The sequence below is a fragment of the Helicoverpa armigera genome, chromosome 2 (assembly GCF_030705265.1).
Source record: "Helicoverpa armigera isolate CAAS_96S chromosome 2, ASM3070526v1, whole genome shotgun sequence".
Taxonomy (NCBI): Eukaryota; Metazoa; Arthropoda; class Insecta; order Lepidoptera; family Noctuidae; genus Helicoverpa; species Helicoverpa armigera.
Genome location: NC_087121.1, coordinates 9,455,142 through 9,477,457, shown reverse-complemented (window position 1 = coordinate 9,477,457; position 22,316 = coordinate 9,455,142). Strand labels below are relative to the sequence as shown.

The 22,316-nt window shown below is 37.9% G+C and overlaps 2 protein-coding genes across 3 annotated transcripts in view; one reads left to right on the top strand and one right to left on the bottom strand.

Moving 5' to 3' along the window:
- Nucleotides 1-3,502: 3,502 nt before the first annotated feature.
- LOC110378952 (pre-mRNA splicing regulator USH1G) lies at nt 3,503-17,454 on the top strand. The gene is made up of 9 exons (XM_064039439.1): nt 3,503-3,901; nt 7,546-7,689; nt 9,869-10,090; nt 11,021-11,247; nt 12,422-12,591; nt 14,742-14,917; nt 15,362-15,481; nt 15,795-15,928; nt 16,388-17,454. The coding sequence occupies exons 1-9, from the start codon at nt 3,879-3,881 to the stop codon at nt 16,657-16,659; spliced, it is 1,488 nt and encodes a 495-aa protein (XP_063895509.1). The 5' UTR covers nt 3,503-3,878; the 3' UTR covers nt 16,660-17,454.
- A 1,569-nt stretch (nt 17,455-19,023) lies between these two features.
- The window catches only part of LOC135118176 (uncharacterized), a 45,209-nt gene continuing 41,916 nt past the window's right edge, over nt 19,024-22,316 (bottom strand). Inside the window, exons 4-7 of one of the 2 annotated variants that reach the window (XM_064039435.1) lie at nt 22,163-22,305; nt 21,450-21,547; nt 20,929-21,094; nt 19,024-19,273 (exon numbers count right to left, since the gene is read on the bottom strand). In XM_064039435.1, the coding sequence (XP_063895505.1) occupies nt 19,170-19,273; nt 20,929-21,094; nt 21,450-21,547; nt 22,163-22,305 (511 nt within the window). In that variant the 3' untranslated portion in view covers nt 19,024-19,169. Of the gene's footprint in view, nt 19,274-20,037; nt 20,204-20,928; nt 21,095-21,449; nt 21,548-22,162; nt 22,306-22,316 lie in introns of both variants that reach the window. The other variant, XM_064039431.1, reaches the window with a different exon arrangement.

Genomic DNA, 22,316 nt, shown 5'->3' with positions numbered 1-22,316 from the left:
TTATTAATCACACTAAAAAGGTAGGTATTTTATAAGTCCTTAATGAATTTAATCACTCCAACCGTTTGACTTTCATATGAAATGTTTTTGGCATAACAAACCTCAACCTTCTCGTCACTGGCAACAAACAAATATTTTCAAATACAGAACTTATAAAAATACAATGTTCGTTCGGAGTTTAAAATTCTGCGCGGCTCCCGCCGATCCATCGGGTGATTGCGTCTCGCTCGTGGCAGACATCTTGATTTTTTTGCAGCGAACCCGTGATTTAGGAGGAAAGTCGCCGGGAAAGGCCGCATGAATTGACGCTGAAAAATGTCGCGCACACTTAACGGACGGCGGAGTTACGTTCTTAAATTATTGGTATTGTTTTGCCGTCATGCATTGTATTAATAAATCTTCTGAGAAAGAAATCTAAATGAAATTGCAAGCTAGACAAAGCAGAAGCTACAAAACTATAAAATAAATAATCAATTTCGAGGTCGTAACAAAGCTATCAAGCGTGGTCGTCGGGCACAAGTGCGGCAATCAATGCGATATGATTATGACCTGCAAGTGCGTTAGATTGTACGTTGTGCACACACTACACGCGAAATACATTAATGATAACGCGTAATGGATGACAAATATTTGCCCGCTGAGCAATTAGCGGCTTATACACAATTTTGGTAAAAGATATTATTATTAGGACATATTGTGATAGATAATTGTTAGTGGAGCCGCCAGCTTATAATTAAAGTATAAAGCTTTTAAGATAAGCGATGGTTTAATCACATTGTTCGCCAATCAATATCGTGTGTCCGATAGCTCTGTTGCAAACCACTGCTTAACTACCAAAATGCTGCTAATGTTATTTTAGTGATACATTTAATGGTTTACACGCCTTATCCGTGACATTGAATGAACATTAGTTTTAATGGGTCGAAAATATTCTTGGTAAAAGAAAAAATATAGGTACTTATCTGTTTTATTTAAAAAACTGATGTAAGTACCAGATCTCCCTTGATCCTAATATGAGCTACTGGCATCCGCTGTCCGAACCCTTAAGAAAGGCTACGTCAAGAAGAAATTAAGATCTGCTCACCTACCATACCAGTCAAGTAGATATTATTTTTTGAAGTTTCATCTTTTCCATCATCCTACAAAAATACAAATGGACCAAGTTGACTTTGTAAAAATGACGAGAAACTTATTTTTGTTAGGTAATATCGATCTCAGTGGCGTGCACTTGGAGAGGCCTATGTCCAGCAGTGGACTGCGATAGGCTGATGATGATGATGATGAGGTAATATTAAGGGATAGTATTTTATTTTCGATCTTTTATATCCTGATTTCAAGCGACAATTCCTAATTACAAGCTCATGTTCAATAGCAAACAGCAATAACGATCAAGGGTGGGTTAGCGCTGTAAATTAGTCCACAGATGACCTAAATTAGCTGCCGGTCTACAGTGGCGTAGTTCAGCAAATTGACATATGAGTGGGAATAGCCCATTTCGACTAAATAGTAGATACCTACATGAAGTCCATATTATAGTTTTGAGAGAATCAAAACTGAAAGTTGAGTAAGTGCCACCAGCAAGACGGAATCAACTGCGAATGTCTGCAAAAATGAATTGATTATTAACGATAAATCAGTTTTAACATAGCTAGAAATGGTGATTAAATACATCAGCATTTCTAACTAACTGGCTGTCTCTGGAATTGGGTAAAACCGCTGGTGGAAGCCAGTAGGTATAATCCGTGTGCCACACAAAAATATGCGCGTAAGTAATCGAAAAATGTTACAGACTTGCATACGAATCTCAAGCTCACAGCCTTGCAGCATGTACAAAAAATCCTAGAACACCAATGTAAAATCACATTGAATACTTTAATAACTAGTAGCAACCATACCTTAACTTGAAGTGCCTATTTTATGTCAATAGCAAGGTACATATTATTATGAAAGCTGCCGCACTAACACAACAGTTAAAGCAACTGAGGATAAAGGAAGCAATAAAGCGAGTGTTTGTTGCAGTGTGGTCTCGCCAGGAATAGTTCGTTGCTCAATTGTTGCGCTCACACAGGATCCACACTTTACCGAATCGACAAATATCTGTGCAACTGTAAATATACGATTTAGTAGAGTACCTACAGTTTTCGTTAAGTTGCTCTGTCACTGCGAAGAAAGCTACTACTGACTTCACGATGGTAGTAACAAAACACTATCTCAGGCACTCGGACGCAGCGCGTCAGATAGCTAACTTCAGAGTGGCATAGATTTTTGACCAAAGCTAGTAGGTGCTTCGTTATACGTTTATAGTGTAGTAGTAGCTAATTGGTTGTAGTAGGCTTATTCGTGAGTCAACGTTCATAAATTGAAAGAAAATAGCTGAAGATCAAATGAAAATACGAAAAGAATGACTTTAAAATCAAATTCTATTCTAATCTGATTATAATGAACTCCTTTATTGTTTCCTCTTCCTCCTTCTTTATACATAGGTACATAATGTTAGTACAAATAGCGGAGGTGTTTTTATAATTTTTCGCCAAAGTAGCCACGTTTGTTTTCACAAGTCATGGAAAAGCTTTAGTACCTAATTTTGTTAACTACCATTATCTATCTGTCATGACGTTCACTATTTTGTTATTACTAGCTAGAAATGACTAAACTAGGTTACCATTATTTATTCATAATATCAATTTTTATTAAGTGTTTCATTAAAGGGAACAGGGAAACCATTTTCCGAGTACTCAATAACATTTTTACTAATCTACTAGATATCTATGAACCCTCTAAAAATAGTTAAACTAGATAAGGTAAGCACAGTCATATCGTGCGAACGATAATTTATCCGCCACTTGAGATTATACACACAATAATTCACTTTAAGGTAAGCTTTTTGCGGCGCTTTTAATGATAATGGATAGTATTATATTCTAATACGTATCACTCGGCTATTATTATTAATCACACGCACACATGTATAATGCTTTTAATGTTCCTAGGTCTAATGGTTTTTACTTCGAGTTGACGGTAACTTCTAGTCATGCTATGATTGGCATTTCAACGCTAGTTTTGGTGTTTTCCTTGAACAGATCAGAACATATCTATAAAGATAGCTTTTATTGCGATAATTTTGCCTTCCTTCCTTCCTTCTGCAGTTCCTTCACGAGTCGCGGGCTATCCGACAAAAAATAAAAACTAAAACAAAACACTCAATATAATCATTTACAAATAGAAAACAACTTGAACAAAACATTAATTTGAAACAATAAAAATAAATAAAATCTGTTCAAATCTGAAGATGTTAAAAATAACTTCAGATACGCTACGAACTGCCATCTATACTTATAAACTGACAGCAAAACGAACTGCAAAATTTAATAAGTTTGCTACTCGACAACAGATGGCACTTTGTAAAATATTCTCTGCCCGCTAGATGTCGCTAACATCATTATGCCCTGTGAGGTCATTGAACGTCTGTCGTACCTTTCATTCAATGCGATCATTCACATTCCTCATTCAATGTTTGACGATGCGTACGTTTTTAAAGTTGTGTTGTATTGCCTTGTAACTTGACAACAGTCAGTGTTTCACCTGAGTGAAACAGGTGTTTCTGTTATTATTTTAGTACACGTAGCTATTGAAAAACATTGTACAACTTCGTAATAAAACTCCATTAGAATTGTATTTTTATAGAATTAAATCTATTAAGTTATGTCAGTTTATAAAGGCAATTCGCCAAGGTGTGAAGTGTGACAAAACTGCAAACTTTCTCAGCTTATCAATTTCGCGGTTCTAAACTGTAGCAATCTGTTCAAAATGAGTTGAACAAACTTTCGTGCGGTCGTTGTGAGGTGTTTGTGGTACCAGTGCAGTGAAAAAGTACAAAAATGACCACGGACAGGTTTCATAAGTAAGTAAAAACAGGACAATCTAGTGTTTCGTGCAACCACGATAAGATATCGCAACCTATAGGTATTTCCGATAACATTCGGTAATAATCGATGAATAATTGGCAGGTTTATCGTTGCGATAATTAACCAAAATAGCTGAATTCGGAATCGTCATCATTCATATCCGTATAAAAATAAAATTCTAATTCATAAACAAATGAAAGTTGGTAAACAATCTTAGTTCATGAATAAAAATAACGTCTAATTATGACAATCATAATTAAAATAACTTATTGTCCGAAATAATTACTGTTTTTACGCTTTTCTAAACATTTATAAATGGTTCGTTATATAAGTATTTATTCAATTAATTCTACGTAGACGCTCTGATATTGCACGAAGTTTTAATTGCAATTTTTAGATAAGTACTTACTACTCTCTTTTCCTAAAACTAAGTAAAATGTTACGAGTAACTTTGGTCTATGGACGTTACTCTCCGTGAACCCACGAAATTACATGCATAAAGGAACAAAAAAATATGAATAATCGCAATGTTTTCGTATCCTATATTAAACATTATCTGTCTGTAGATATTTTATCTGTTGATAAAATCACCATTGTTTCTGCCGGTAATTAAAAATGTACCTACCTCGTATCTTTTCCTAATTCTTCAACAAACTGTCGAAACACGATGTCATATTATTTTAGCATTATGCGCTGTAAAATATCTATTGAATAAAGATTATCGCGATAACAAAGTGTTATCAATGCAACTATGTAAATAGGTAAAATTATTGTTTAATATTATTACATGTTGGCAAAATGGATCGGACTTGGTCATGAACGGGGCGGGCGAAAGTCGCTTCAACTTTAACTAATATGTTTATATTAACAGCGACGAGCGAATTTTCTTAAGTTCCAAATAAAGGTACCTATTGATGGACGATTATTAGTAAAAGGAAAATATCCGCATCAGAGTCCTAATGACGAAGATGACAATTAAGGGATCGTCATGAAACCATTGATTCAATATCCAATAATAAGGCATTGGGTACTTTCGTGCGTGCCCATTTTTGAAAAACACAAAGAAAACACTTCTGCACGACTGTCATCTAATTACTAAATTCGGGGGGTTAGCAAAAATATAGAAGGCAACGGCTGTACCTACTCATTCAAAGGTTCTTCACCCGTGCCAAAATGCAAGCTCCCATCACAATTTATCATGTACAAATAAACCAAAACCGCTTACCGCTGTCCCTATCACCACATCCACAACCCATTCGTCATCATAAAACAAGCGAATTCGTCACCACAAAACCAGCGAATTCGGGACATTGAACTACATACGAGCAACGTGTGGTGTCAACCCGACCGTGTCTCCTCCCGTTCCATGAATTAGGTACACGTTCCAACTAATACGGAACGGGGAAGTGCGGCTAAACTGAACAAACGGAATTCCGGATCATATTCTGTGAACATGAAAGAGGTTCATGGCTCTTATTAACTATAGCTCGTATAACCGTACCTATTTGTCGTACTTGGTGAATCAAACCGTATCATAGGTACACTGTTCTCTGCTTGCCTCTGAAACCATTAAGCTATTTGTTCCGGCTGTCATTTGAAAATCTTTGACAATCGTCACGGGAAGTCAGCAATTCAGATCTTTGTCAAATGAGACTGTTCTTCAGGGGCAAGGCCACCTAAGAGGTAATTGGTCTCCATTATCTGAATGTATAATATAAAGCTGGAGTTGTTTTGTAAGTTTCCTTGCTTCTTCTTGTTCAACGAGATAATCTCAGGACCAACGAAAAAATAAGTATCAGATAGCCTATCTATTGAGGAATGCTATTGGCAACTTTTATCCGGGTGTTCGGACTAGTTCCCTTAGGATGCAGGAGGCTAAAGGAAACTAGTAGTAATATATAAATAATACCTGCTATGAGAAGAATGTTAAACATGACACAAATACATAGACACATACACACAGACAGACAGACATCTTTGTATTGTCTTAAGAGCTCTTATTTTGTAAACATCTCCAACTACTTATCTATGGCTACGTATTTGATTTGTTTCAGTCTAAACGTACATATTAGCTATTGTCCATCTTTGTTTGAAGTTAGCGTTAAGTATTTCCTGTAGTGTCTAGCAATAACTTGGTTAGCGGATCATCCGCTCTATGACACTCCTTTCTTGAGATCTGAAAAGGTGATACCTACATAATGTAATGTAATGTAATTTAAAAGCTGTGCTTACTATGTAGTAGTCATTTACTAAGTATTCAAAGATCTCGTAAACAATATCCTCCTAGAGTAATATCATTCCTAGTTTTTATGTGCTATTCCTGGCCTAACTTTAATCCGCGTTTATTAACACGACGAAAAAAATGTTTACAAACATAAATTCTTAGCAATGTTTTTAAGTACACCTTCCTGTTTTATGCCTAAACAATAAACCAACCACGTGACATGACATACTGTACCACCTTCACGCTTCCTCGAACACCACGGCCGAGGGTAGCCCTCATTGTGCCAAAAGTGTACCACGCTATTATCACTCTTATAACAGCCTAAATAAAGCTCATAATCCTTTGTTATGAGGCTGTTATCATCGTATCGATTGTGGGTGACATGCAGGTGTTAGGTTGCTGGGTGACGAACCAATATGGGAAAGGTCACTGACATCGTGTTTAGCTAAAATTCAATTGAATATTACCTCTATAGGTACCAGTATATCAAATAGGTAGAAAAATCTAGCCTTATTATGCCGCATGCGGGCTTGGGAAACTGACAAAGAATAAAAATTATAGACTAAGCAAAATTGCAAACTTGTTGAGGTATCTTTGATATCCAAGTTTTAACTCGCAATTTTAATCTGGTTAAGCACCTAGCTAGACTAAAAGATGCTGGGTGATTTTATGCTAGCTTTAACATTTACCTCAGTGGCTACATATTTACTTCCAACTATTTTCGCAAAGCTGGTAGGATTATCAAGAGTTGTAAAATCAACTCAAAGCCATAAAGAGATTACTTCTAAATAACTCGATTACTGTTACCTACTGTACGATTAAATATAATCAGGCAATAATTGATCAATAACAATCATTTTAAAAAACTGCCAGAAAATGATAGGGGATTTACCTCATATGATGAACATGTTTTCTTCACTGACGTACGGAGCAAATAATAATTTGTGCATTGCATTATTAAGACCTATATTTAAGCATGAATTAATGTTTCGGATTAAAACAAAATAATCTGCAGATAAAACAAAAATGTTAATCCTAGATTTGAGTAAAACTAGTATTTGTAAAGACGTAATAAAATTGTGTAATAAGAATCGTACGTGAAAACATGGATAACAAACGTGAAAAAGCAAAGATGTCACCGACTTCAAATTAAATAATCTTGAAATAGTATGAAATTTGTGTTCGCTTCACAGTGAATACTTCAGAAACTCCTTATAATATGATCATAATCGCTTCTATTGGCCTACTATAAAGATTCTTACCGCCTTTTCACACTGCCGGATTTTCCGATCGACATCCCCCAGTCCGTAGCGGTGTCGCATGGAAAATCCGCCAGTGTTATAAGGCTAACATCTGTTGGACTCAGGTCTCGGCCTAAGAACCTGTTTGTACTAATACATTCTTGTGACCTTCCAGGGCGGCCAAAGACGGCCTGCTAGAGGTGCTACGGGAGGCTACTCGCAAGGAATGCAACAACAAAGACGAGTCGGGCATGACGCCTACACTCTGGGCTGCCTTCGAGGGACACATTGATGCCTTACGACTGTTATGTGGCAGAGGGTGAGTTGGAAGTTCAGGTTATTTTTGGAGTCACTTAATATGGGAGGTTAAGATCGTCTTTTGGAGCTTCAAATAACATACTGTTGATATCTGGAACTAAATTAATCATCAAATGCATTGCTATGAAAATATGTAGGGTAAAATTCCGAAGGCAGAGAACGAACAATTTTTACGAAAGTACGATCCTGTACGATTCTAATTCTCAGAATCGTACTTGTTGCGATTTCTTCCACATTTTTCACAAACTTTAGTCCCAGACAATCCATCGATAATTAATCCGACAAAACAATAGCCCTTCTACGCTAATCTACGCACGTTGTATTTCAATATTATGTGCAGATAAAGTTTAATTTATAGTAACAATTAAGTTTGTTATAGACGGTGATTATTTTAATGGCCTAACTCTTGTCACGTAGGCATGACTGGCTACTTTCTTATTAATAAGTTAGTCCCCGTAAATTTTGACAGGGGTGTGTTTACAGTCTTTTCGAGTTTACAGCCTTATTGGGATCTTTATTTTATCAATAATAAATTATTACACGCAATATAAGTATTATAGAAGTGATAATTTAAAATTCTGATAAACTTAGCCCATACTTCTGTTACTACTAGCTAAGTCTTATACGTATATGTTTTAATCTATGATTCCAACAATATTGTTCTTCAAAGAGGAATACATTGACATCCGATCCTATCCACTCTTGCTTTTAATACAATTTTCTTTTCCTCACATTTTATTAGTATAATGCCTGCTTGAGAACAATGTAGTATCACTCACTGTCGCTTTCACGCATTGTTTGCTCTCCAACGCAACATTATACAATGTTACGGATTATATTACGTAAAAAATATGAAGAGAATCGCTTCATTAGCCTTTAGAAGTTGTTATGTGAATCGCCGGAGGATCTGCGTCTGCGCTTTGCGGTTATTCTCATCAGATCTCGTTCAAAGCATTATGTGGAGCCTTCATTAGAATTTGAAGATTTTCAATTCATGTATCGTCAACAATTTCCATTGCTATAAAAATTTTACTGCTCCCAATTTTCGTATTGAAGATCTGATCTCTCAATCCACTCAACGGTTTAAAACCGAAATTGTGTCAATCATTGCCTTCTTTGAACGTGCCACCATGTTAACTGGTACATTTAAATGTACCACCATACAGACGGTACAGTTAATAACTGTGTGCCACATTTGTCCTTTTCGAAATGAGCGCGAATTACATTCCAAGCAAGTAAGTAAATGGTAACCTTTTATGTGTTCATGGATGGTTCATCCATTCCATTTCGTCAGAATAAAGGCCAATATACCTCTAGGGTTTGAAAGTTTTCCTACTGTTAAAATGCTTGTTTACCGATAAATCTTCCCGTTGAGTCCATTATTTGCTGTGACATACATCGAAATTGAAAGTTCGTTATACTGTCTCTGATGTCAGTTTTTACCTCACAAGTTAAAATATTTGGGCATTTACATAATACAATTTTGAAGCGACTACCGTTATAACCACACGATTAGCCACAAAACACGACATTTCAGAACAATTCGAGTACAATTGACAGTGATCCACAAATCATTACTTTCACTATTTATCCAAGTCCACTTTGTGACGTGGTCGCAATTACCTAGGTACATATAATTTGAAAGTGAAAATATCTCCAGCACAATGATATAGATTTCAAAATCATTATGTTGTGATATGATATGTGCTCAGTCGTAATCATCAATGACCTACTTATAACGCATGGAGATTATGCAGGGGAAAATCAACTCGAATGTTCAAGTGGACACCAAAATGTTGCTAGATATACAATTGTTACCCAAGTTTAATATGAAGGTAATCGTGAAAGCAATCAAACCTTTTAGTAGGTTCTTCATAACTTCTCTAAAGGGGTTTTGGTCGGTCGGCATTTGGGATAACGATAAATGAGCGCCTTTTCAGACTACGATAGGAAAAAACGTCTTGTGTAGGTACAGTTTGCGCAAAAGTCTATGGAGTCGTCCATACACGTTTTGAGAGATTTTTTGAATTGGGCAAAACTGCATTATGTATCCCCTAAATTACCACATAACTATGGGACCCTTTACTTAAAAGCTCTTCTAAACCAACCCCTAAATGAAATTGCTTTCCACCAACATTTCAATGTGACATTTTTTTTTATTTCAAATGTCTTCTTTCCAGAGGAGAACCCGACAAAGCGGATTACTTCGGCAACACAGCGCTCCATCTAGCGGCAGCCCGGGGCCACAAAGAATGCGTCACTTTCCTCATCAACTTTGGCGCCAATGTGTTCGCGATGGACGTCGACGGCCACACTGCGCAAGAGTTAGCCGCCATTAATGGCAGGGACGATATTCTGCGGTATCTCGACCAAGCTACTGCTAAACTGGAGAATAATGATAAGTAAGTTTTGGTATATAATGGCCTTAATACGATTCTGGCATGTTTTCGAAACTATGTGATTTTTTTTCGGGCTACGCACTTTACGCAGGCAGTACAGATGACCGGATTATTAGAGCACTTCTTACAGCATTATCAAGCTTAATTCTTATTGAGGTCTTAGAAAAGCGGCAGGGTTTATAACAGCAACATAAATGAGATAACACGTTTGCTTAGATTTAACACAGTTTTCTCTCATTTTCATCTCTTATTCGAGTAATTGCGAGTTACATAAGGAGCTAAACTTTCAACTTAACACTTAAATATGACATGATACAAATTAATTGTTTCCTTAATAACTGCGTAAATATTTTACGAGCAACATAATCTAACGTGTTTCGTGTTATATTTTGTAATAGTAGTTGTGTAAGCGTTCCCATCATTACACGCGCGATTTCTTCGTGAATTAGGCTAATTGCTATCTCATGGTGTAAGAGTTGTGTAATGTTACGTACATCAATTATATCAACCTAGATTGATACCCTGATAGGTTGAAAGCTAGTTCAAGAAAACCTACTTACTTCGAGCTTTCATGACAGAACTACTGAACCTATTTTAATGTCACACATAAGACGGCCACCTTCAGTCCGAGAAAGGACAGAGGATAGTCTTTTTGTCGCGAAGAACAGCTAGTTTAATATAAACCAAATATTTTTTACTAATATATAATATATAGTTTCCTAAATGAATCCTATAACCCTTATCAGAGCTTAACGAAGCCCTTCATCAATGTTGACATACAACAGCTTAGATACTAAGTATTAGCATTAAAAAATAAAGCAATCATTTGGTAAACAGGATATTAACTGGAATTCATCAAACTTTTTTTGTATTACCAAAAACAACTATGACACCAATAACAACTTTAACCCATATCAACATCTAAAATTCCAGAAAAAAGGCCAAGTCCCTAAAAGAAAAAGCGAAAAAGGACTACGAGAAATCCCACAAGCAATACCAGAAACGGCAGAGTAAGGCTGACCTGATAGCCGAGAAGGAGATGAAGAAGCTAGCCAAGGAGTGGGACCAGGGTTATGTGGAAGAAGTCCATACCATGCCGCATCGGCCCAGCAATGTGCTGTGGGCTCTTAAGCAGAAGATGACTAGGTCTACTAGCCATGGTAAGTTACTAAGTCACTTTATTGTCGACACAACATTCGGAGTCTGTTATAGTCAAAACGATGGTGGAGTGAAAAAGTTTGTAAAAACAAGTTACGCGTGAAAGACAACCCTTATTGGCAGTCGAGTTAAAATGACAGCGGCCTTTTTTGAGGTGAGAAATCATCTGATGACTCCCCCTGGGCTCAATGTGTGTGCGTAGCGGGAGCGACGGTCAGACTTTAACTGACTAGAGCCTTCCGTGTTCTTTCTGAAACACATTGTGTATAATAATAAGTATTTCAAACAACGTGGTTTAAAATATAATTCTTGTCGGCACATAAAATAGATCCTATAGTTCTCAAGCAAACAATCTAATATTAGGTAGATACCTAGCTACATGTACTTTAACACAGACGATGACAATACGTAATATACAATTAATTTATTTATTGCTGATAATATAATATTTGATATAGGTTTCGATACGGTATTTAATTTCCTCCTACATTGGTATCACTGATAGCTAAAATCCTACATTATTTGTTCTAATCTGAAATAGCATCTAGCATCGTTTTACAGCGTCGTATAATACGTCACAAAAATGTATTTCGAAGGCGTATTGATAAGCTGAATGATTATTCTTATTTCTTATGTTTTGATGCTCGAAAATACTCATTTAACATAACCATCGTACGGCTACTAGGTACTTAATTATTATTATATACTTCTTTGCCTCGGGCAGGAAATATCTGAGATGCTTCTGGTAAAAAACTTTACATGACCTGTAGGTATCCAAATAAGCCTGTTCTTCACTGTGGTACGAAGTAACTTCATAAAATCGTTATCTTGCTTGAAGAAGGTAGGTGACATAAAAACGAATTACTCCGACTTTTAGCAAAATGTATCGGACATGTAGGTACTTGAAGGAAATAAAAACTGTCTAAAAACAACGTGTCATTCAGATGTAGGGTATTGCAACGTCACAGTGTTTTGCGAAAACACTAACTCTATACGACGATTAAATTCGCACCACCTATGTTACATTTTAAATTAACTTTTACTTTCAGTCAAAGGTTCGCTTCACAAACACGTAACCTCAAAACCTCCTCATCTCACCTCCCGAGCCTTTTCCCAACTATGTTGGGTACGGCTTTCAGTCTAATCGGAGTCTTACCTAAAAACCTCGAATTCCAGGTAATCTCCTAGCTGATGAACAGCCTCGGCCTACATACAGTGCACTGGTAGGCACCGTGAACTCCGGCGCCCGAGGCCGCGGCGCCGTCTACAAGAAGGCGCTCGCCAGCAAGCTGAGGAACAACACTGTGGGACGCAGCGGAGCTAACGTGCCCACTGATGACTTCAAGGTGAGGATATCTCCTAGCTGATGAACAGCCTCGGCCTACATACAGTGCACTGGTAGGCACCGTGAACTCCGGCGCCCGAGGCCGCGGCGCCGTCTACAAGAAGGCGCTCGCCAGCAAGCTGAGGAACAACACTGTGGGACGCAGCGGAGCTAACGTGCCCACTGATGACTTCAAGGTGTGGATATGTTCTTCAAAAGAATATAATATGCCTATTTACTTTTGCATTTAGTTTGACCCGCGCTCTTCAGCTCAAATGACGCGCTCAAGTACCGCATTACGGTGCAAGGCGCGCTAAAAATGTGGTAGCGGGGCGGCATACCATTTCAGACCTCTGCTATAGTATCATACTGACTTATTTCCCCATATATGTGTTTATTCTTATTATGTAGTTAACATTCTGAATCCGTTCAGTGCTTTTACTGTGTAAGTGGTCAAATATCCAAACTTATATTCTTATACCCAATTTTCATGTTTTAGTTTGTACAAATTAGAATTTGGGATTAGACCAATAACCTAGTATGTATGTAACACCTTGCTTTTCGTAACTATTTCATTGTAAGATTATCGCACTAAATACAGTTAACAAGTCGCAATCCAATTAGCACTTCCATCACTATACACACAACCAAAAAGGCTCTAAAAGTATTTTCACACTAGTGGATTATCCGCTTGATTTTGTACACCGCAACAAATTCTTGTTGAAATCATCACCACTGATCATTGCGGTTCAAACAATGACTGTTGCTGGGGAGTTTGCTGCACTGATTCTTCTTCCCAACAAAAACACAAAGGAAGCGGTGAAGGGTGGGTTCAAAAGTCCTGTTTTGCAGGCAACTTTGAATTGATTTTGACGTCCCAGCAAGCGAGGGCTTCCTTTTATCTAGACACACGGCAGTGTGTCCGCCAAGTTCGAGCAAAAAAAGCGACACACTGGCCGTGGGTTATATTACACGAACCATTTCGGGCCAAATTCGACCCCCCTATAACTCAAAATCTATTTTATTTACGCATATCAAATTTCTGGTATCTGTTGAGACCCCCTCACTTATCTAAAATAAAAAATTTCATTAATATACCTATTGTAGGTCTTGAGATATTGACATCAGAAAATCGCTATTTTTACTATACACTCACTGACTGACTCACTCACTCATCAAAAACCTAGACCACTTCCAATGGTCGTATTGACTTGAAATTTGGCATAGAGGTAGGTTTTTATGTCAAGGTAAAGGGAAAAATCTGAAAATGGCCAAGTGTGAGTCGGTTTCAAAATAATGAAGGTGTAAAATACTCAATGTAAAATACCCCTAAGGAACTAAAACGAACTAAATTTATCTATATTGATAAAATATAATAATGGTCGTACCGATCTGAAATTCGTTACAAAGGTTTGTTTTTAGTCAAAGTAAAAATCTGAAAACGGCCAAGTGTGAGTCACTTTCGAAAATAACGAATGTGTAACTTCGATCCACGAACATAATATATGATAACATGTCATGTCAGTCAGTTGGTAAATCTAGTCCATTTAGTTAACCTAGTTCATTTCTTTGTAAGAAGTATAGTGCATATTCAAAAATCTGAAAGATAGTATAAATGAAACATTTCCATAACTAAATTAATCATAAGAAAAAAAAAAATAAACAACCTTACAAAAATAAATGAAATCCCACCCAAAACAAAAATGTGAAAGGCTGCCAAGTTCGATAATATGGAAATCCTTCACCTATAAAAGAAGTGAGATCTGAATAAGTACCAAGTTCCATACACATACCGCATTTTAAAAAAGTTACTTTGTAATAATGTTACTTGGCAAGTTTTAATAGAAAATTAAATACTTGATTCATAGCGTTTACTAGATTTACAACAAGGTGTGTGAAAACTTGCCAAGTAACATCATTAAAAAGTAACTTTTTTAAAATGCGGTATGTGTATGGAACTTGGTACTTATTCAGATCTCACTTCTTTTATAGGTGAAGGATTTCCATATTATCGAACTTGGCAGCCTTTCACATTTTTGTTTTGGGTGGGATAAGTACGCACGGCAAAATATGCTAGTGTAAAACCACAGTAATACTTCATACTTTGCTAAATAAATATAACAGTAACTACCGTTAAAATAACATTTCTAACCAACGGTATTTACCACATAGGTTGGAGAAATAGAGACGACTGGACGTCGTTCCGTCACGTCCCTGAGCGGGGTGCGGCGTGACTCGGAGGTCATGTATGTGGGGACCTTCGGAGCTGGTCCTCAGGCGAGGGGAAACGTGTCTGATGTCTTTGCTGAACAGCATCCTGAGCCGGTGCAGAAGAAACCACTCACCAGGTATGTGGTAAAGCTGGTTTTAATAGAACTATAGTCCATACCTACCTACTGCTGATTTTTTCTTTAGTACCACCTACATCTCTGTCATTTTCTTGCTAAAGTGCTTGTTAGATTTTCTCAAATCCAATTTAAAAAATACTTATATGCCTTTAAAAAATACATGTAATCCAGTTGTAGTATATAAAAAATCTAATGAAGGCTTTTTTGAAAATTGCTCCCAACATCTTTTACTTGTGCGAGTTTTTTTGTACCTATGTATTTTTTGCAGTAGATAATATAGTAGAATAAGTTCTATAAAAAATACATACAAGAGAATGCAGAAGTGGAAAAACTCGCACAAGTATTTGTGAGTAAAAATAGTTTTTTTTTTATATAGAATAAGTAAATACTTAAAAAGTCATAAAAAAAATTACATAAGCACAAAAACATTCCTTTTTCTTTTAGGTCTGCAAGCCAGCCAGACTTTGCGGCAGTGAACGAAGACAGCGGTATTGGACAAGAAGTGATGTTGCAGGAGCCCGCTAGCATATTCGAGAGACCCGGATTTGGTAGCGTCGCTTTCAGGTGAGAACTAAGAACATAATACAATATGTACCTACATCAAAGCTTATATGAAAGCAATAGGATCTGTGTGGCAAATACAAAAGTGATGCCTCATGATTGACAGACGTTAAACTGGACCCGTGACTCCTATCTCTCAAATTATATATTGGTATCAACGTACTTCGTGAACCAGGTCCAATTGATCACACATCGGAGACAAATAGAGAAGTTATCTAGGATATTTCCCAAGGGGTTCTGTATGTCCCTTTTGCTTTGTCAAATGTTTTTGCCAATATTAACCTGAAGTTTTACATATCATGTGTTACATTTGCAGACGTTCAATAACAGCGACACTAAGCGCTCTGGGCGGCGGCGCGGCGCCGGGCGAGGACCTGTCCATTGGTTCCGCCGGCTCTCTCGCCGCCAGACATGCCTACCAGCCGGCTGAGTGGACCTCGGCGCAATCGGGTAAATTATATTATCCACTAGCTGATTCTCGCAGGGTCACCCACGTTATAGGGGTACTTCTTCCTGAGCCCCTAGAATTTTTCAAATCGATCCAACAACCCCTCACTTTAACGAGTTCAAGCACACAAATAAACCCTTCATCAAATATTAGCATAGACTCACTAGTAGGCTGTGGGTTGGTTCTAAATAGCCCGTTCACTTTGGAGTATGAAGGTTTCCAGAAAGAACCACATTAGATTCTGGACAAAGTGGTTTTATAATTTCTAAAACAGAAAAGATTTAAGATATTTACCTTTTTAAGATGTTTATATATACCTCTATACAAAATATTTTCATATCAATAACATAAATATTTTCAGTGTTTTGTCTTTTTAGCGGTCCCAAAAAACACCCTGTACTTACTTATTACATCAGACTTTATTCTCTTTCACCTCACAAATACCAACTCCACCTTTCCAGAGAGCTCAACAATAACATCAGACGAGGAAGCCGAAGCCGAGGAATCAGGGTACGCCTCCCTCGAACGTTTCCTCACAGCCTGGGGCCTCTCCCAATACGTACAGAAGTTCAAGGACGAACAAATTGACCTCGACGCTCTCATGCTGCTCACTGAAAGTGACATGAAGACCTTAGGACTCCCTCTAGGACCTTACAGGAAACTGGTCACAGCTGTTCAAGAGAGAAAACAGGCTTTATCGCACCCGGGACCTATGATAGATACGGCTATATGATTGATAGGTAGGTGAAAAAAATGTGTGCTCAATTTTTTTTATGAAATGGTAGATTTTTTGGATTTTGTTGTGGTCACAAATGTGTCTATGGTACCGTAGTAGAAACGATGTTTTTGGAAAGAATACAGCTAAACTAAATATTTAAATACAGTAGATAAATGTTTGGTTAAATGTAGATCTTATAAATTCGGCTAACTTCAGACTCGCAAAGATACAGTTCCCGTCATATTAATGGCCCTCCAAAGTCCACTTCTGCCCATGCATGAAATAGCTGACTTCATAAGGGCCAAATTATTTGCCTAGAAGTGTACTATAAGATGTCCTAAAGCTAAGTATCTATAAAGTTCGCAATATTCTGATTTCTGCCCATTTTTGCACATTATTTATATGAGTATTATGATCATTTCTTACATTATTTTTGAGTGCTATTAGTGTGTTACCTATGTATCTTATATAAATAAAATTAATGTTACAATTGCCTAAAAAATGAGGTGGTATTTCGTTCATAGAACGTTAGGAATAAGTTGAAAGTGTGGTTTAAGTAAAAATATATAAAAGTGTTTGTGTTAACAAACAAATATTATGTACTTCATACCAACATATTTTTTATTCATAGCCTTTTATATGTATTTCTTAATAATTTCTTGAATGATTATTTTTCTTATTAAAATGAAATAATGTTTATTATTCCTCATGAAATGTGATAGTAAATGTTCGATATCATTCCATCCAGTGTTACGTCCAATCGCCATATTAAATATTTTTGTACAGTTTTTGAATATACATTTTTATGAATATACTTCTGTTTTATTGAAAAGGTTTTCAAGTGTGATATCATAAGAGAAACACAATATTTTTTCCAATTGTTTTATTAAGGAAGTTTTAAATACAATTAAAAATATAATCTATCATTTATTTATTGTAATGCATAACTTACACTGATTAATGTACAAATAGTCCTGAGCTAACTAGTTGGTACGATACCTCGATTTTGACTAAGGAAATTAAATACAAAATTCCATAGAAACACCATTATGCTAGCGTATCTTCATACGAAAAGGACGGTTTTCATGATTTGACAAACAAAACACACAAACAAAAATACTATATAATTGCTCTACACGAAACAAATGAAGATATATCAAGGGGAAATATACCATATTTCTTCTTACTATCCTGAATACACCTACCTTGCATTATAAAGTTTGTGTACAAAATACCTTTATCTACTAGTCCTACATTAAATTAGATTAAGATATGTTTAACAGTACAAATGAGCAATATTTATAAGATAGAAGGCACAATACTTTCGGATATATTTATTTGATCAGAGTAAATAAGTCGAATTTTATAAAAAACTATAATTATGAATCCAAAAATCCTTAAATTCTTAGATTTTAACTTAGGTACTAAAAGAATTTGTTTTATTTCTGTATATTATGGCGGAGTGTTCACTTACTTACTCCTAATTACAGCGTCTCTCCCAATACATTGTTACAATACAGTTATCTAAAATTCGTAGCAGAGATTGTTCGTAATGTCGCATGGAAACGTTAAGAGTCAGTGGCGTCAGAGTTTCGCGTAACCGTGCGCGGCGCGGCGACGCGGCTCGATGTCGTCGTGTCCTACTCTACCTGTTACCGGTCGATCGAGGCCTCGCGCCGCCGCTTAGAGGTAAATGTGCCAATAGTCTAAAGAATATTCTCTCAACCAGATTCGGGCCACCCATTTATAAAAAACAGTGTATGAATGTTTGGAAGACAAGAACGCAAACTTTTCAAAAATAAAATTCATGGGTTGTGGCGTCATACACTGTACGGCAATAATCGAAACTCGTAACCATTGCTTTTCAATTATGTTTCGTGATACACCTACACACCCGCGCGGGTTTAATACATGAACGCTAAATATAAATTACTATGTTTGGAGGAGTATTTCCTTGACTTGTTGTACTGCCTGTAGCGCGCCAGCCGACAGCCGTCGTCGCGGTAGTACGTGTACTCCGGGTAGGGGATGTAGGCGCCGGTGGCGGGGTCCAGCGGCACCATGATGGGCAGGTCCGTCATGGAGGCGGGCCGCTCGTACGACGAGGAGTCGGAGCGCTCGGGCTCCGCGTACTGCGGGCTGGGGCCCTCCACCTGCGGCTGCACGTCCTGGCTCTGGTTGCACACGGGCACGCTGCGGCTGGTGTCGGCCGAGATGTTGGAGCGCGAGCGCAGGATGGGCCGCGTGGACGAGAAGTCGGCGGAGTGCTGCAGGCTCTTGGAGCGCGGCCGCGTGGCGCCCGGCGCCTCGTCGATGCGCGACAGCGTGTGGCGCCGCACGGGCCGGTACACCTGGCGCCCGCCGAGCATAGGCCGCTTGATCTTACGGTGGGAGTTGTACGTCTCGAGGGAGGAGGGCAGGGAGGGGGCGGGGGCGTGGGGCGGGGAGGGGTTGCGCGCGGGTGCCTGCGGGGCGGGGGCGTTGGCGAAGTGCGCCGCCACGAGGTCCCTCATCTGGTCACAGGCTCAGTAGTTGTAGGGGCCGTACTGGGACCCGTGGTAGTAGGGGCCCGGGTACGCTTGAGGAGGCGGGTAGCCTGCATACGCGTATTGCTGCTTCTGGGGGTACACTGTGAACACACCAAAAAATAATATTAGAAATATGGCAGATTATTTCAGGCAAACAAAATATTTTTGTGTTCTCAGTAGTTTACTAAATTGTTCCTTATTTTCTGTTTTAAACAATAATTCGATAAGTTTTTTTATTACAAGTCCCAGATAATTGGGAAATCTCTATTTTTATTTAATTAAACACTTTTCTATGTCTTGAAATAAAATATATTAAAAATCACAGGCAAAAAAAAATACAACCACTCATGCACCCTGTTTAAAATGAAAAAAATATTTACAAAAGAAATCATTAGAAATTTTGTGTTGCCACAAGCAATATTTTTTTCTCTTTGAATACTTATGAGTTTGTGTAATGGCATGAATTAATTTTAAATCGTGTGATTAATGTCTTGATGAGATCAGTATTTTAAATGATGTAATTATGATGAAGTTACAGCTTGAATTTTGATGTGGTGAGTATGTATCTGTGTATTCTAAAGGCAAGGCCTTGCAACTAATGTTGTCAATAGCAAAACATAATTTCTTCTAGGTTCGTTTAATAATGCACTTCAACAGCACCGGAACTCTTTAGTAGATCTTGATAATCTTGTCATGCTTGAATGATGGACTAGCATTGACATTCGTTAGAGACTACGCAGCGTGTGGTAGATGCTTGCCTCTGTACTTAAGTTCCTATATTTGGTATATAGACGCCTGCCTTATTACTAAGTTCCTATTTTATTTCTACAACGTATGATCGTATGAAATGATTATCCAAGCATACCGGGCATGAGGTACTGCATGTTAAGCGCCTCCTCCCGCTCCCGCTCGCCGCGCAAGCAAATGGCCGCCGACGAGAACAAGATGGCGGACATCAGTGACAGGCCCACGCCGCACCAAGCGACCATGTACGACCAGTCGTACCACACGCGGGTCTTCTCACGTAATATCTGGTTTATACCGCCGGGGTTGCGAATGTGTGCGTGTATTGTGGAAGATATAGGTGTGTTTGTGTGTGAGGCAGTGTGGGTTTGAATGTGTGTGTGTGTTTTTACATGTGATTCGGAAATTTTAGCGGGGATTTTATTTTCGCCAATTAATTTCATATGTTGTATATGTGTTGTATGTATAAGTCAAGTTCGTTATGTACAGTAGTAGGTATCAGTTCAAAGTAAATTTTAATTCGTTCAAAATATAGTTATTTTTCCAATATTTACAGCACCAATGTTAATAAATTCGTCCGTAAGCGAGTTAGTATTGCGTTTGGCGTAAACCAGATATTATGAGATAGCCAGTTACATTGATATGCGTTAAACGACCGGTCGCAGTCGCGAAGTTATACGCAGTAGCCAAGGTTCATAGAAACATGAAAAAAAGAGAAAAAGCTTTTTGTTAGTATGAGATACTTAACCGAATGTTCTTATCAACTAAGTTATTGATGATTTACTGTCTAGTGAAGTGTAATGCGTATGATTAGGTACCAATATTAATTCATTTATTTTACGACAAACATTTACAAAAATAAAGGTTACCTAATTACCATACACATTACAGAACACTTACAAACAATATTTGTAACAATGTCATCAGAGGGAAATCGTAGAAAATATACAAAAGATTTTAGTCTTATTCCCGCCAAGCGTAACAAGATGGCCGCTCAAGATGGCGGTCTAACCTGGCATTATGTACTGCACGTTATTCTGCTGTTCCCGCCTTTTTTCCTTGCTCAGGTAAATGGCGGCGGAGAAGAATAAAATGGAGCTGCCAAAGGAAACGCCGACAGACAGCCAGGCGAGGATGTACGACCAGTCGTACCAGATCGAAGAGTTGTCTTTTAGCACCTGGTGTTGGGGGTGGGTCAATAATGTGGTACAAACCTTTGGCTTAAATGTATACCTACAACTACATGGAATATTAAGACATTTTTCCTGTCTGAGTCGAAGGACGACATAAGGTCCAAAGTAATGATTTATTTTTAGACTCGTTGTCAGACTGGTGTCCATTCTCATCCATATCCATGTATTTAACTTATTAAAGGTAGCTACAATGAGCTCGAATATTGCGCTAATATTACATTATCTTACACAATATTTCAGCTTTTGCTATGAATTTTTCAGTATTGAGGTCTAACGACACATAGAACTATTTTTAATATTCTTCTTTCTAACTAGCTTATCCTATATTTTCCAAACTTACGTTAGGCCATTGTTGGTAGTATTCCTCTCCAACGACCTTCTCCTTTTCGTAGAATTCTACTCCGTGCCATAATGCCATCGCACCTGCCGCTAGTAAACCTGAAACACCATAATAAGATCAGTCAATGTCATTAGCAAACATATTATTTTCGTCCGAGTCAAACGAGTAACCCTAATCTGAAAATGAAGAAATATTTTAAGACTGAAGTTTTAGGTAATCAAGTAACAGGTAGGTACTCATTCAATTTGTTTACTTATGACTTAGGATCGCCAAATTATATATTTCTTCACTAACAACCTGCATACAATTCAGATGGAGGTTAACAACTTTTTTACTTTAACCAATGAAAACATGGGCGTTAGTTCTACCTAGGGCTGCCATCCGTCCGGGTTTCCCCGGATTTGTCCTCTTTTGGAGGCCATCCGGGGGATGTCCGGGCGAGGTTTCAAGAAGTGTCCGGGGAAAACCCGGACACTTTTCATGTAAAGAAGCACCTCATTGAATTTAAGTATATGTTAATAGTAAATGGATTACAAATTAGATATTATTTTGTTTAAAAAAAATCGTACTCGTTCGGGGAAAAAATGCGATTTACGCCAAATGTCCGGGTTTTTTTAATGTTTGTCCGGGTTTGGCGGAATTAGAGATGGTAGCCCTAGTTCTATCCAATTTTATATGTTCAATTGTGGTGATATTTGCAACGAAATACTCACATGTGACCAGCATAAGTATGGCAGTGGCAGTAATATTGCCTGGACTGCGCTTCCAGCAGCCGACGACGCCGGTCCAGAACGCGATGAAGAGGGACAGGAACGCCACTATGAACAGAGCTACCGTTGAACGCGCCATGTGCAGCCTGGAAGTAGA

Coding starts and splice junctions, on each gene's coding strand:
- LOC110378952 (XM_064039439.1), top strand. CDS start 3,879: ATGACCACGGACAGGTTTCATAA. Junction 3,902..7,545: donor ACCACGGACAGGTTTCATAA/GTAAGTAAAAAC, acceptor GTGACCTTCCAG/GGCGGCCAAAGACGGCCTGC. Junction 15,929..16,387: donor GTGGACCTCGGCGCAATCGG/GTAAATTATATT, acceptor CCACCTTTCCAG/AGAGCTCAACAATAACATCA.